The sequence below is a fragment of the Astatotilapia calliptera genome, chromosome 23, assembly GCF_964374335.1.
Source record: "Astatotilapia calliptera chromosome 23, fAstCal68.1, whole genome shotgun sequence".
In the NCBI taxonomy this organism is placed as follows: domain Eukaryota; kingdom Metazoa; phylum Chordata; class Actinopteri; order Cichliformes; family Cichlidae; genus Astatotilapia; species Astatotilapia calliptera.
The window spans coordinates 8246875-8260699 of record NC_137443.1 but is presented as its reverse complement, the minus strand read 5'-3'; the positions used below and the strand labels follow the sequence as shown (position 1 = coordinate 8260699).

Sequence of the window (13825 nt, the reverse complement as noted above, 5' to 3'; positions counted from 1 at the left end):
GCGGAAAGATGATGCCTTTAAGGTGAAATAGGGATGATGTCTTCCCAGATTTGGGTTTGGAGCTGCGTTTATTGTTTCGGTAATCTTAAAGATATGACTAACCTGTGGGAGAAGGAATTTTTGGAAAGATTCAGAAAGGAGAGATCAGCGCAACACCCCCTCAGAAGAGCCCCAAATAGCTGCATGACACACAGGGTGGAAACGGTTAATTTGGGCTGAGAATTGCACGCAGAGAGAAATGCATTTTTTTAAAAATTGCACATGCATTAGGGATGCGCAGATAGTGATGGCAATGTTGCTTTTTTGTGTTTATTTTTGTTTTGTTGAAGAAATCTCAATTATAAAAAAAACAACTTCACTGACTTCTAGCTTGTCGTCACGCACTCTTTGAACATTTAGCAGCAGACAAACGTTGGCAAGTGCTATCCAAAAAATGTAATCTTAGTTACCAATAAGCCCTTACTGCTCTTCAGGCGATATCAAAGTGCATCCCAAAGACACACATTTGATCACACCCACCCATTAAATACTCACTGAGTCAACACAGCAGTCTGTGCCCGACAGATCCAAGTGGACCAGGCAGTTGGGTTGAGACAAGAAGAGATAAAGGTTCTGCGAATAGATCGAGAAGAGGAGAAACATCGTATTAGGCTGAAAAAGTGGAGATTAAATGGGGCAGCGTGTATTTGTGTTTCCAGATGGCTTGTGCTTTCTGACCGATGCATCCTCCCCCGAGAGGACCCCGGGGTTCTTGCTCAGGTCCAGGTGCAGCAGGGAGTTAGAGTACTCATCGCTGGAGCACAAAGCCTGAGAGAGAGAAACCACTCCTGAGAGAAAGGGGAGTAGAGCGCAGAGAGATGAAATGAAAAATGAGAAAGATGAGAGCTGGTAGCTGTACAATATTAAAAAGGAGAAAGAGAATGCTCTCAAAACATTTTGTGTCTTTAAATTATTCATAGACATCTTGGAGCAGCAGGTATCAGTGGATGTTATGGGAAGTAGCGCAATTCAATGTAATATTTAAATTCTCCGCTGGGTACCCTGTACGATGAGACAGTAGCAGAAGGCATGCTGCCTGCAGGGCAGCACATGACATTGTAAGTAAATATGGAGTCATAGCGGGGCGAAAGCATAAAACAAAGCTCTGAAAACATTATATCCCCTCAACCACAGTATGATCTAACCCGAGCTCTGAAAGCTGCAGGGGATCCAACTTGTTCTCCTCCTGATTTTGGTGAGTAACACCTGTGCCATACTTTTATTTAACTCACAGACAGGGGTAAATAAGGAAAAAAACAAGGTGGGGCAACTCCTAACCTTTGGAGGTGAGTGAGGTCTTGGAGAGGTTGAGGAGACGAAGCCCCTTGCTGAGGCGACACACTTGCTGGATTAAGTTGGACACACCTGCAGCATGAACACAGCAGATATAACAAGTGAGTCGCAGAATTTCTTGTCACTTGAAAGTAATTTTCACTGTAACAGATGTACCTGCTTCTGAGTTAACGGATCAGGTACCAGATAAGCCAAAATGAGCCACTATTTTCTTTTACTATTGGACTCAACAGACCCTTTCGGGTAATATTTAGATATAGAACAATGAGAGCCAGTGAAAATAGAACTGTCTTTCTTCATCACATCAAACACAAGCTTGAGTTTTTCTCCAGACCCAAAGATTAAATTAGAAAAACAAAAAAGGGAGATAATTTACGATACCTTGGTTATCCAGTGAGTTGTGCGCCAAGTTGAGGGAATGGATGACAGATGCAGGGTTCTCTGAAAGAGCTACTGACATCTTCTGTGGGAAGTCACTGCAAAAGTGGGTGTGCAGTTACCTACAGAGAGCTGCAACTGCAGTTGAAGTATCAGGTTCATTATAAATCTCTTGGTTTATAAATGTTGAGTGCTGATGATGTACTGATGTGCTTTTTGTGTGACTTTTGCTGCATTGCCACTACAAGTGACATAGTTACAACAGCCACGTGTGGCCAGAAACACAGTTTTCATAGTTTTGCTGCAGTTCAGGGGTGTCAAACATAGGGCCCATGGGCTGGAACCGGCCTGGCAAAGACTCCTATCTGGCCCACTGGATAGTTTTGAAAAATGTGAAGGAGGGCATTAATTTTGAACTTTTAGCTGTATTTTCAAAGGTTTTGCAGCTTTGGCTACTGACAAAGATGTCCCTTACAACCATTCTTACTACACTAGAGTAAATAAGTTATAGATAAAGATAGAAAAGATAAACAATGACATGAGAGAAAACTCATCTACTATGGAAATGTCATTTTTTACAATATGCTCGCATTTTTTTAAAAGGACATTTTATGTGAATTAACAAAATGTTTCTGTTGTTTCATTACAGGACCGTCTGGGATTTAAGCTACCAGAACTTTGTCTGTAATTTTACATATTTATTTCTTACAATTTAAGCTCAAACTGTCATTCCTGGCAAATTTATTTCATTTATTAGATCAATATTTCTCTATCATGTAGAAAAAGAAGTGCCATCTGTTAAATGTGTAGTCAAACTTTGCACTGATGGAAGCAGGAGTTTCACTGATCCAACCCACCTAAGATCAAAGTGGGCTGGTATGTGTCCCACAGTGTAAAATGAGTTTGACATCTTTGCTCTAGTTACTTGTTGACATGTTCTCTGAGCTTCTGTGTTTGAGAGGAAACATAAAAGCATACCATAGCTGATTCTTAAATAAATCGCTGCAGAGCTTCAGGCCAGCTCATATTTTGCAGTTATATATATATATATATATATATATATATATATATATATATATATATATTTTTTTGTAATGAATGAATTTTAAGTCAAACATTCAAAATGTGATTAAATTGCAAACTTTCAGCTTTAATTAAAGACGTTTTTAAAACTCAGTACTGCATTATTTAGGAAATACATCCATTTTTATACATAGTAGCTCATTTTCAGAGGCTCAAAATTAATTGGAAAAACTAATAATTTTAAATACAAGGATTATTTTTAATACTTGGATAGAAATTCACAGCCAGTGACTGTCTGAAGTCTAGAACCCGTGGATATCACCAAATGCTGCCTTTCTTCCCTTTAGATTCTCAGCCAGGCCTTTACTGCAACCAGATTTCAGTCATTGATTGTTTGTGGTTCTCTCTGCATTCAGGTTTGTCTTCCGTTACTTTAAAGGAATGGTCCATTAGGTTAAGATGAAGTGACTGACTTGGTCCTTCAGAATTCATCCTGCTACTTTTATCAGCAGTCACACTATCAATAAACACTTGTGACCCGGATCCACTGGCATCTATACATGACCACGCCAAAACATTGCGTCCACCATGTTTGACAGATGATGTGGTATGCTTCAGATCATGAGCAGTTTCTGTCTTTTTCCATACTTTGTCTTTCCATCATTCTGGTACAAGTTCATCTTGTTTTCAATAAACCAACTAGTATTTTTCCAGAACTGTGCAGGACGAGAAGTTTTCTCACAAAATCTAATCTGACCTTGTTGTTCTTGAATGTAACCAGTGGTTTGCACCTTGTTGTGACTCCTCTGTGTTTCTATTCATGATGATGTCTCAAGAATGTAGTCAAGGCGCTTCTAAAATCATCTGTTTTAGTTGTCTTCTATAGTCTTGTCGGCTTTTTGATGCTCATTCATTTAAAAGATCCAGTATATTGTTCATTTGACCATTCAAAGTTTTTTCTATATGTGATCGTCTTCCTTATTTGCATTGGCATCTGCGCCAAACTCACATAAAGAATTCCAGTGAACAGCTACCAAAACAAGTCCAACTCCTCATCCTTGCATCTTCTTTTACCTGGCTAATTTGTCATACAGTAATGAGGGAACATACCTCACCTGCTTAGGAAACTGCTTGTCAGCCAATGGTCAAATTATTTTTGAGCCTCTGAAAATGGGAGATTCTGTATAAAAACACAATTCCTAAACTGTTAAAGAAAAGTTTTATAAAACCACTTAAATCAAAACTAAAAGTCTGAAATTTAGAGGCAAAAATTCTATAAAATCCAACAACTTTTGGCCCTCATTGTATTTGTAGCGAGACACTTCTTCACCAAAGCATGAACACAGCTTAACAGCATAAAACACAAAGATATTTGATGTCATTCAATGAAGCGATTGAAACAACTGACAAACACTGTGGTGTCACTATGAACTAAAACTCTATGAACTTACACTACATTCACAGACAAGCACTTACGCATACAATACATATATAATATATAATTCAGTAGTACAGAGATTTAGCCTTGTTCAAGGACATACAAGTTAATCAAAATAAGGCCAACAATTGACTCATAGAAGCAGCATTCTCAGGTATTCTGACCAAGTTCTTAGCATGGGTCAATCATTAAAAGACAAACACCACTAAGGTTCACAAAATACACTTAAAACCGTTTGGTAAATGTTGTCATTTGCATTAAAAAAAAAATCAAGGCAGGATAAAATTAATGCCCATTTCAGGAATCAGAGTTTCTATAATAGTCAAAGCACAAAAAGTAAATGAAGACTGCTACTCACGATTTTAACCCAGCATTCTCCAGAGTGATCTCTTCAAGGCTGGAGGATTTGCTGACTGTGTGCAGGACCTGCTCAGTGACCTCTGAGCCCTGATGCATGAAAGACATATTTAAAACCTTGGTCGGTGACCCTTCAGGAATACTGTAAGGTGTAGCACACAAGTTTATACTTACAATGCGCAGGTCTTTGCAGTACAGTTTAGTGAACCAGGTGTTGTAAGCCATTGATGCAACAATGACAGCCAAATCTCTGTAAAAGGGAAAAACTGGATAAATGAGGAACTGTAATTTGGCTGCAATATTGCCCAACCGCCATTCGTTCCTGACCTGCTCTCCAGGTGGCTGAAGTCCAGCAAGTTAAACTCCCTGTTGTCCTGAGAGTGATAGATGGTGTCCACATCCTAGGAGAAACATTATCAATGAGTGCATGACACCCCCCTCATATTGTGCACAGTCATATATATGTAACATTCAAACACACTCACAGTAACACAGGCACAGCCCCACAGCTCTTACCCACTGCACTTCCTCCTTGCAGCTGATGCCATTATAGTCGCACAGAGCAGCGTAAGTCTCTGAGAAGCCTCCTGAGAAAGGAAAGGGGGAGGAACAAACAGAAGAGGGGGAAAAAAAGAGTTGATGAGAACAGCTGCTTCCTTCAGCAGTAAATGGCAAAAAAGGGAGGAAAATGCACACAGAAACATTTGTCCAAATTATCAATCTTTTATATGTGTGACAGCACTAAAAAGAACATCTGGGAGAGCATTTGTAAAGTACGTGTGCCAACTTCCTCTTGAGTCTGCCAAGTGGTGTACACATGCTCATATCTGTGTGTGACTGCCTGTGTATGCATGCGTGCAAATTCCCATGTTTGATGATAACGTCTCTTTTACCGCAGGCCCTCTGTGTCTCCACTGAAGTCTCGGAGCTGGGTGAATACTTCCTGCTGCCCTCCGAAAGGTCACTGTCTGAATGACAGATGGAAGGGCTGCAAACATAAAAGAAACACAGATACTGTAAGGAATCATTTATCTTTTGATAATTGCGCAAATAAAGGTCATCCTTCTTTAAACTTTCCAATTTTTCACCACTGCACAGACGTGACTATTTATTCTCATTTTATCTTGAGAGGCACCGACACTTACGCAAAAATGGAGTTGTTGAATATTCGAGACAGAGCGAAATTTATATGGCTGACCACATGATTGAGGTGTTCCCGTGACTCAAACCTCAGGGAGTAACTGGACTTGTCAGTGTCGATAACAACCTGCGCATAAGAAAAATATCCGTAAAAGACTGAAAAATATCGTGGCAGTTGAATCTTAAATTTCATTTATTAAACAAATTAATGTTTCTATTTTTTAATTACTTGCAATTAAACTATATGAATTATATATGAAACCACTGGACTAGTTAAATGGAATGATGACACAACTTCGTAGATTATCTGTCTGTTATAATAAACACTAAAGTGAAGGAGCAAACAACTGCAAGTATAAATGCAAGTATATCAGAGCTATATCAGGTACTTGACTATGATAGGAAAGATTTATCCCTTACATAAGCACATAGCCAGGTTTACCTTGATAACTTATACTGGACCTTAATCTCTGTTATGCTGTAGCTCTTTTCCACAACAGCCACTGACCCGGAGATTTCTATGAGCTGAACCTTTAAGAGCCCCTGAGGTCTAGATTGAAAGATCTTCCTTGTTTTTCTCCACAGCTGTTTTCACACACCCACTGCATCTCTAAACTTTTCTACACATGTGAGAAAGCAAATGTCTGAATCAGTCAGACTGGATTTTGCCCTGCCAGCTACCAAGTATATAGTCTGCATAATGTAAAAATTGAACCAATGTGAGAACAGTAAGTAGAAGTCATTGCAACCTTACTACAGAAAATACCTGTAGTAGTGAAAATAGGCCTGAATTGGAAAATCTTCTGTTGTGTGCTGCATGTGGCACGAATTTGGACAACGTACGGACATGATTCTGGTCCCATTGTCAAGAATTCAGTGTAAAAAACTGATATTAACTGGGTGGCAATTTGCATTTTAGTTAAGGCCACTACAATACAGTCAAAAGAAGACTATTTCCATCTGCAGTCATTTATGTTTGGTGCCATAGAGCTACCAGACCTTCCATTCGCATACATAGATAGATAAGACAAAGAGACCAGTAGCAAGACTCCACCACAGAACAGAGCGGGTTTGATATTCGTTAAATTAGTCCAAAAAAAAAAAACATGGAGCTGGGCTATAAAGCAGCTTGCAGAGCAACAACTGTGGGCCAGCCAAAGAAGCTTGAGTAGCTAATTGGATACATAGAGGGGTATCATCTCAGCCGATCTCATCTCCGTTGATATGAGCTGGCAATGAGATCAGCTGATCTGCTGAGATTACAGCTAAGCTTACTTGCCTAAACTAAAGTTATGCTTGATTATTCAAACTGAGCATCAGTGTATTTTTTCTCTCCCTGTTGTTGACTGTTGTTGACTCAGTTCTATGTTAGTTAGCAGCTGATTGAACCTGAGCCTAGCAAAGAGTTGTTTACATTAGTTCCTGATGACTTCACTCCACCTCCTTCCTTGCTCCTAACTAGGTGTCATTCTGACCATGGCTATTAGAGTCCCTAGATTGATATCTATGAATTGAATCTGTTGTGGCACTGGTCCTTGTGAGAGTTGAAAGAGGGGAGACACTTTTCTCTGAGGCCTGACATAAAATAAACCGGGGGGCCATCCAGGATCTCCAATACTGCAAGCTTTAATACCTTATCCCTAGAAATAACAACACACTTTCCACACTGTGAAACAGTCTGCAGTCCTTGCTGTGTAACAAAAATGCTTTTATATCCTTCAATGTCTCCTGAGTGGAGCTAAAATCTAGGTCCAGGGACCTGCCTGCAAAGCAAGGTAGTGGAAGAACTTAGAAGAAAAAAAGCAGACCTGACAATAATTTTCTGGTTACAGGTTATTAATTTCCTGTAGGAGAAAAAAAGCCTTTTAATCTCACAAGCAAAGGCTTAAATAAAAACTGGGAAAAATAATTAAAAATTCTTGCAGTAAGTTTTTCCTTGTTGGCATTACATCAACAGTAGAAGAGAATAAGTTAATAAGAGAGCTCTTACTGTCACAGTGGCTGTTTTAATAAATGTCTAAAATGCTTTTATCCTGCCTTGAAGGCCATAGTGATGTAACTACACCATTATACAACTGCACAGACAACTTTGTTGTTGCAGTGGAGAGGAGTGCATACAGAGTTAATGTAAAAATTCACCTGATGTTCAGGTTGAGAATTCAAAGCTCGAATCTCCAAGAAGTTGAATGTGGTTTCTACCTGTTGTCAGAGACATAGTTGACATTTCAGCTGGCACGAATCTAAAAGCCTCACACTGCACATTAACTTGAGAGGGTGGCAGAAAGTACCTTTGTGGGAATCTTTGGCGCCAGGAAATAGAGACGCCATGTTGTGAGCACCTGGGAAAAAAAAAGGAAATAAAGCAAATTGAATGAAGACTCTTGAAAAGTTCACTGCACAGTCATACTCCCCAGGGAGAAAACAGTCCCAGGAGTTTCCATGGTAATGATGAGAGGGTCTATTCATCTACTGATCCAGCAAATTGCTATCTGTGTCAGCGATAACGTCAAGCATTAACAGATTAACATCTTCAAGTCTGAGAAATGGTGACATGCTGCAATGTTTTAATCACAATGACACAAACATAAAACGTAATTTCATTATCATTCTATTACTTCTGCTGTGGGTAAACATGACAGTGGCTCATACATTTAGTTCGAGACACGCAGTGCGCCTCTGGGCCCAGCGAGCAATCTCTTCTGGTCATTTAGCATCGCTCCAGGTCTTTAATATGAGAACCGCCAAATTTCAGGGCTAATAGATGTCTTCTCTACCGTTCGCATCATAGGATCTGTTCTAAACACAGAAATGCGGGTCATGGTGGGTCAGGACATCAAATTAGCTTTTTTGCTTTGCCATCTTTGCTAATTTGGTATCTGCGGTCAGAGGCGTGTTGGATCATTTTTAGTTCAATGCAAACTTGATGGGAGTTTGGACGTGACTGGAAATTTGAAAGCAAACTCAGAGCCTGTTTGTGCATCTCCATCTGAAGGAGCACACGCACCATTTGTGTGCGTGCACCCACTTATTTTTGGCTTGGAGACATTTGTGTCATGCAGCTTTTGAGTAAATCTGATTCTGCCCCTGATTCTTCTTCTTGAGAAACAGTTTCTTTCTTTTTGTTTTTCTTGCAAACACACACTCTATAAAAAGAAGAAGAAAAAAGTCAGTGTCTCGATCCATCAAGGCAAACAAAGAATAGTGATTCTTTGGCATTTTGCAGCTCTCCACCAGCCCCTAAGTACTGCCCTCTGCTCTTTTTCTTCTCCTCTTCTGCTCCGTCGCTTCCAATCATTTACTCCATTCTCTCTGATGGGCCTGCTAAAACACTCCCCGAGGACAAAGTCTCCCCCCTCCGCCCACCCCATGCCCATGTGTCTCTCCCCAATGAAATAAGTAATTAAATTACAGCTCTCTCATTCTACTGTTATTTTTTGGAGAAGGGAGCTTGACACAGGCCTGTCTGAAGCACACATTGACAGCCTCTTACACCCACACAGCAAGTGAGGTGTCGAAAAAGAAATCATTCAAAATTCAAAATGTGCATGTGAGATGGAGAGAGTGTAAGAGAGAGGTGAAGATCTGCGCTTCACTTCAAAGACTGTCTGAAGGAGTTGATTAGAAGGACCAGATTGTATCGCATTACGGTGATGAGTCTGGGTTACGGGTGGTAGTTAAGAGAGTGCATGCAAGTAAACAGAAGTAAATCATGCTGATGCAGCAGGAGAGAGAGACACTTATCGAGTATTCCACTTCAAAGGGAGACCAGACACACAGCACACATATTGTGGGTTAATTATGCAGCTAGATAACAGATATTCAAATTCTGTTTTGTTTGACAGTTTGGGTGAGGCCTCTGCAGATAAATTCATGTAAACCATAGTGACAAAGCAAAACCACCAATCACAACCTCAAGCAAGCTTTCAACTGCTTACTTCCGACCCTGAACTTCCAGTGAAACAGGAAAACAAAAACTTAACACAATTAAACTCTCCTCTCTCCTGCCAAATGCTAACCCGGGTGCATTTGATCAACCTCCAATCTATTTTTCCGTTTTCTATGTGCACCCAGCAGGAGAGAGAGCCCTCGCGTTCCAGTTCAGCTTTTAAGAGGAAGCGGTAAATGAGACATGGATTGGATTGTTTCTGGCAGATAGACATATCAAAGTGTCTGAATATCAAAGGCTGTACATGCAGAAACTCTCCTAACTGCCCATCCTCACCACACGATGAATCATTACAGCATCCAATGAGTGGAATTCTGCACTGCCGAGGCAAAAATGGACCTTTTTTAAAAGCTCATTCACTCACTGGGGGAATTGTAGAAGGGGCGGCAGAAATAACCAGTGTGTCGAAACAGTATAAAAACTACACTAGTTAGACAAGGATTTGTTTTATATTATGCTTATAAAGATGTACGGTTGCCTTGCTGCACTTAATGGTGCACTCAATCAATTATACCTGTTCTGCAGTGTGTGTTACCCATGCATGAGTTGTGTCCTTTTCTGCAAACACAGTGGAAGTGTTACACATTTGCTAACACTGGCATTCATACAGGGTCCAGTTGGATTTCCTGTCTGCCGTGTACAAGCTGATTGCCCCAGATTCTATTCAGATAGCTGGCTGAGTTTTGCACAGTCAAATACAAATTTCATATCTCTGTCCTATATTCTCTGATGAAAGCACCCCAGAATCAAAGGCTGTGAGCTGTTCGGCCCCCCACTGCCTCCACAGGCACAGAGGGATCCATAGCCACTCTCGCAGATCCTGTCTATCCAATATTCATCCTGCCAAGCCGCCAACAGCAGTCACAGAAAAGGGGGAGCAGCCGTAATGCAGTTAGCAAGTGACCAAAGAAGCAAGATGTTTACTGTCGCTGTTAAATAATGAGGATCTCTTGCTTCTGCTGTCACAGAAATCAACATTGTGACAGAGATCCATTAACACTGCAGGGGAAGTAAACATCAAAGACAGTACATACATGATGCATGTCTCAGGCTGCTTATGTAGCAGGCTTATGGCATTCTTTTTCTTCTACATCAGCAGACCAGTGCTAAGACAGAACCCATTAAACCAGCCAAGTCGGCAGTGAGGAAAGAGAAAGCAGCAACTTACCAGAATTTTGTCCTCTGTTTTGCCATTTTTAGTGTCAAGCTTAATGCCACGAACAAACTTTATAGATGATTTATCGATAATCTTCCTGATGCTTTCTGTGGATGACAACATTAACATATGTTACAACATAATCTCTCTCTCTGTTTCAGTCTCCGAAAGGAGCAAACAACCATTTGTGCAAATTTGATAGTTTTTCATATAAAAAGAACAGTTTGCAAGCTGTTGTGTCTTAGATTTGTGAATCCTTTTTCACTCTTCCAAATTTGCAGAGACCTCAAAAATATTCTCTACATTTATTTTTTTTGTCTGTTAATATTGTACAGTAATACTAAAATACAGGCAAAGCAAAATCCTACAACAATAATATCATTTTGAAGGACATAAAATGAGACATAATGTTCACTGTGCAGGATTATTTGCAGGACCTCTTGTCTCTAAACATTGATTTTTGCAAAGTTAACATTGCCTAAAGGGATACAGTAGAAAAATCACATTCAGAAACCAAAAGTAATAAGGAGTAGTGTGGCAGAAATTCAAAATTAAATGGAACACAAAAAAACAACATGCAAACAATAAGGAAGGATCCTTTAACTTCAGATTACTGTACAAATATCCCAGCTCAACATTAGCTGAGGGATGTGTCAGACTTGCAATGTACGCTGACCTGTCGTGGCATTTTAGATGATAAAAATAACCGCGATGACAGGATCATGATTATACGTGAGAAACAAACCTCTTATATGCAAAATCATATAATCTGCACGTAACACTGAAGCAGAATGATTGACAGGGTTTTAGGTTGTGCTCCAAAGCACAAAGGCACTCAGTGGGAAGTTACACGATTTCGTGGATTAATTACTGAATGACTGTGATACATAACAATGTTTTGCCTCCGAGGTATTTCCTTTGAGGTAGTCACAATATGCTTCAGTGTTATTTTCTTACTCACAGGAGCAATATAACACATTTGAGCATCAGTGTCTATGATTCACTGAGAACTGTTCCTGTCAAACAGTGTCACTGTCGGTGTTGTGACCCCTGACTTGTATATACAGCACATAACGTCCGTGATGCGCCAAAAGAAGCATCTTACTCACAGTTTGGGAACACATAGCACTGACACACTATCGCAGACACATACAGTCGCTAGCAGAAATTACATGATTCAGCATCTCAATTACTCTAGCTCCAGAGCTTCCAACTGACAAGTTTATGAGGAAATCGATACAGAGGCTGGGTTGTTGGGATTGGGCAGTGGAGTTGATACAGTCACAATGGACAGTGATGCAAACAATTCTTTCCCTGGCAAACAATTCTTTCCTATTTCTATTTTTAGGTGCTCATAAGTCTTAAGGGGAACAGGTTCCATTGCAGTTATGTACATTTGGTCAGATTATGTACATACTTTACTCGAATATTTGGATTTAATGTCCCATTACACTTCTAATCTATCAAATTTCAGCAAAAATACAGCACTTTTAACTTTACTGCATCTCAACTCTTATATGAATGACCTGTGATGAAGCTACATTTTCCTAAATAAATCATTTAAGTATCATCACCCTAACCAGACACAACACGTAAATGACGCTCATACCTTTTTGCATGGACAATTAATAATCAGATAACATGATGACACTTATAGGATCCTTCCTGGAACAAGAGGACTCGTTTTTGACACTTTTAGTACATTTTGCACCATATTAATAAGAGCTATGCGAACCAAGAATTGAGACCTGATAATTTAAGTCAATCCAGCTGTTAGGAAGGCTCTTTCCAGTGACCTAGTGCATGCAGGCAGACCACCAGGTTCTCCACCTGTCAATCAGTGCAGGAAAGGCGGGATGAGGTGGTGCAGCCGCCCGGCAGGTGGCTGAATGAAGAGGCAGGGATTCCACTGGATTAATCATCACAGTGAGCCTAATAGAGCCATTAGGAGTAATTAACACAGCAGCAGAGTCCCTGCTACCCTGAGCATGTGTGCTGCTGGTGCATGTGTCAGTGCTTTTGCGCGCGTGTATGATATTGAAATCGAGGCATTGCTGTGACTTTGACATATGTAAGCTGTTGCTGTTTGAGAAAAGGGGAGTAAATATTTGTGCATTCTGTCGCGCTGTTGAGTTTGTATAGCTCATGCATTTTTGTTGGCAAGATACGGTGAACATCTGCCTGTATCAGTGCCCCTCTCTTCACTTTCCCACGCACGCGTACACACGCACGCACGCGTGCAATCAGCAGCAGCGCTCTGGCTGGTTAGGCTGCAGAAAAACAAAGATGAAATACTCAAGAGTTGAGGGTTAGAGAGGGGGAAATCTCACTGTGAAATGGGTGTCTTGGTTTTTTTTTTTAAAAAGAAAAAGAAACGTGCAGGGAACAAGACGGTACCAGACCCCACGAGTACACACCATTATTTTCCACAACGCCCCTTTCCCTCTTTGGCCTAGGGCTGGGGTTTTTTATTACCTGATCCACCCAGAGAGGGCAGGCTTAAAGCTAATTTCCCTGCACTGTAAATAATTAATTTGAAGATTAACTAATTCACATGCGCGGGGAAAGAAGAAGAAAGAAAAAAGCCTCCCCGGCAAGGTTCGGGACTGATTGCAAAGGTGTAGCTCATGACAAGCATCCAATGCGTCTGTACGGTCGCAGCCTCCGACAGCCGCGCGGAGAAAAAAGCATCAGGAGCCTGACCACACACGCGCCCGGGGCGACCGCGAGCACACCGACACAAGACCGGGAGCAAAATAACCAAGCGGCGGTCTTTACCCACCTGTGATATCCTTGCTCACACTCACGAAACCAGAGGCAGTGATCTCTTTAGAAGCCATGTCTGTTCCTCTCTCCTATCGCCACCCCTCCTCCTCTTCCTCTCCTCCACCTCCTCCCCAATGTCTCCCTCTCCCTCTCTCTCTTAGAAATGGACAGAAAGAATGCTCTCTCTCCCAGGCATTCCAGCAGAGCACCCGACTGCCCGACGCGCTTCCTGGAAGAAACCGTTTGGATGTCGGAAGGCTGGATGGTGGGAGAGACGGGAGGTGGAGGG

General features: G+C 40.9%; 1 protein-coding gene across 2 annotated transcripts in view; it reads right to left on the bottom strand.

The window, feature by feature from the left end:
• The window catches only part of LOC113016176 (capping protein, Arp2/3 and myosin-I linker protein 3-like), a 35346-nt gene extending 21566 nt beyond the window's left edge, over nt 1-13780 (bottom strand). For both annotated transcript variants that reach the window (XM_026158788.2, XM_026158789.2), the window contains exons 1-15: nt 13553-13780; nt 10783-10877; nt 7957-8007; nt 7808-7867; nt 5674-5795; nt 5422-5516; nt 5045-5115; nt 4856-4929; nt 4703-4778; nt 4530-4618; nt 1714-1808; nt 1318-1404; nt 718-827; nt 535-612; nt 103-179 (exon numbers count right to left, since the gene is read on the bottom strand). In XM_026158788.2, the coding sequence (XP_026014573.1) occupies nt 103-179; nt 535-612; nt 718-827; nt 1318-1404; nt 1714-1808; nt 4530-4618; nt 4703-4778; nt 4856-4929; nt 5045-5115; nt 5422-5516; nt 5674-5795; nt 7808-7867; nt 7957-8007; nt 10783-10877; nt 13553-13610 (1238 nt within the window). In that variant the 5' untranslated portion in view covers nt 13611-13780. The remainder of the gene's footprint in view (nt 1-102; nt 180-534; nt 613-717; nt 828-1317; nt 1405-1713; nt 1809-4529; nt 4619-4702; nt 4779-4855; nt 4930-5044; nt 5116-5421; nt 5517-5673; nt 5796-7807; nt 7868-7956; nt 8008-10782; nt 10878-13552) is intronic.
• Between the last annotated feature and the right edge of the window lie 45 nt (nt 13781-13825).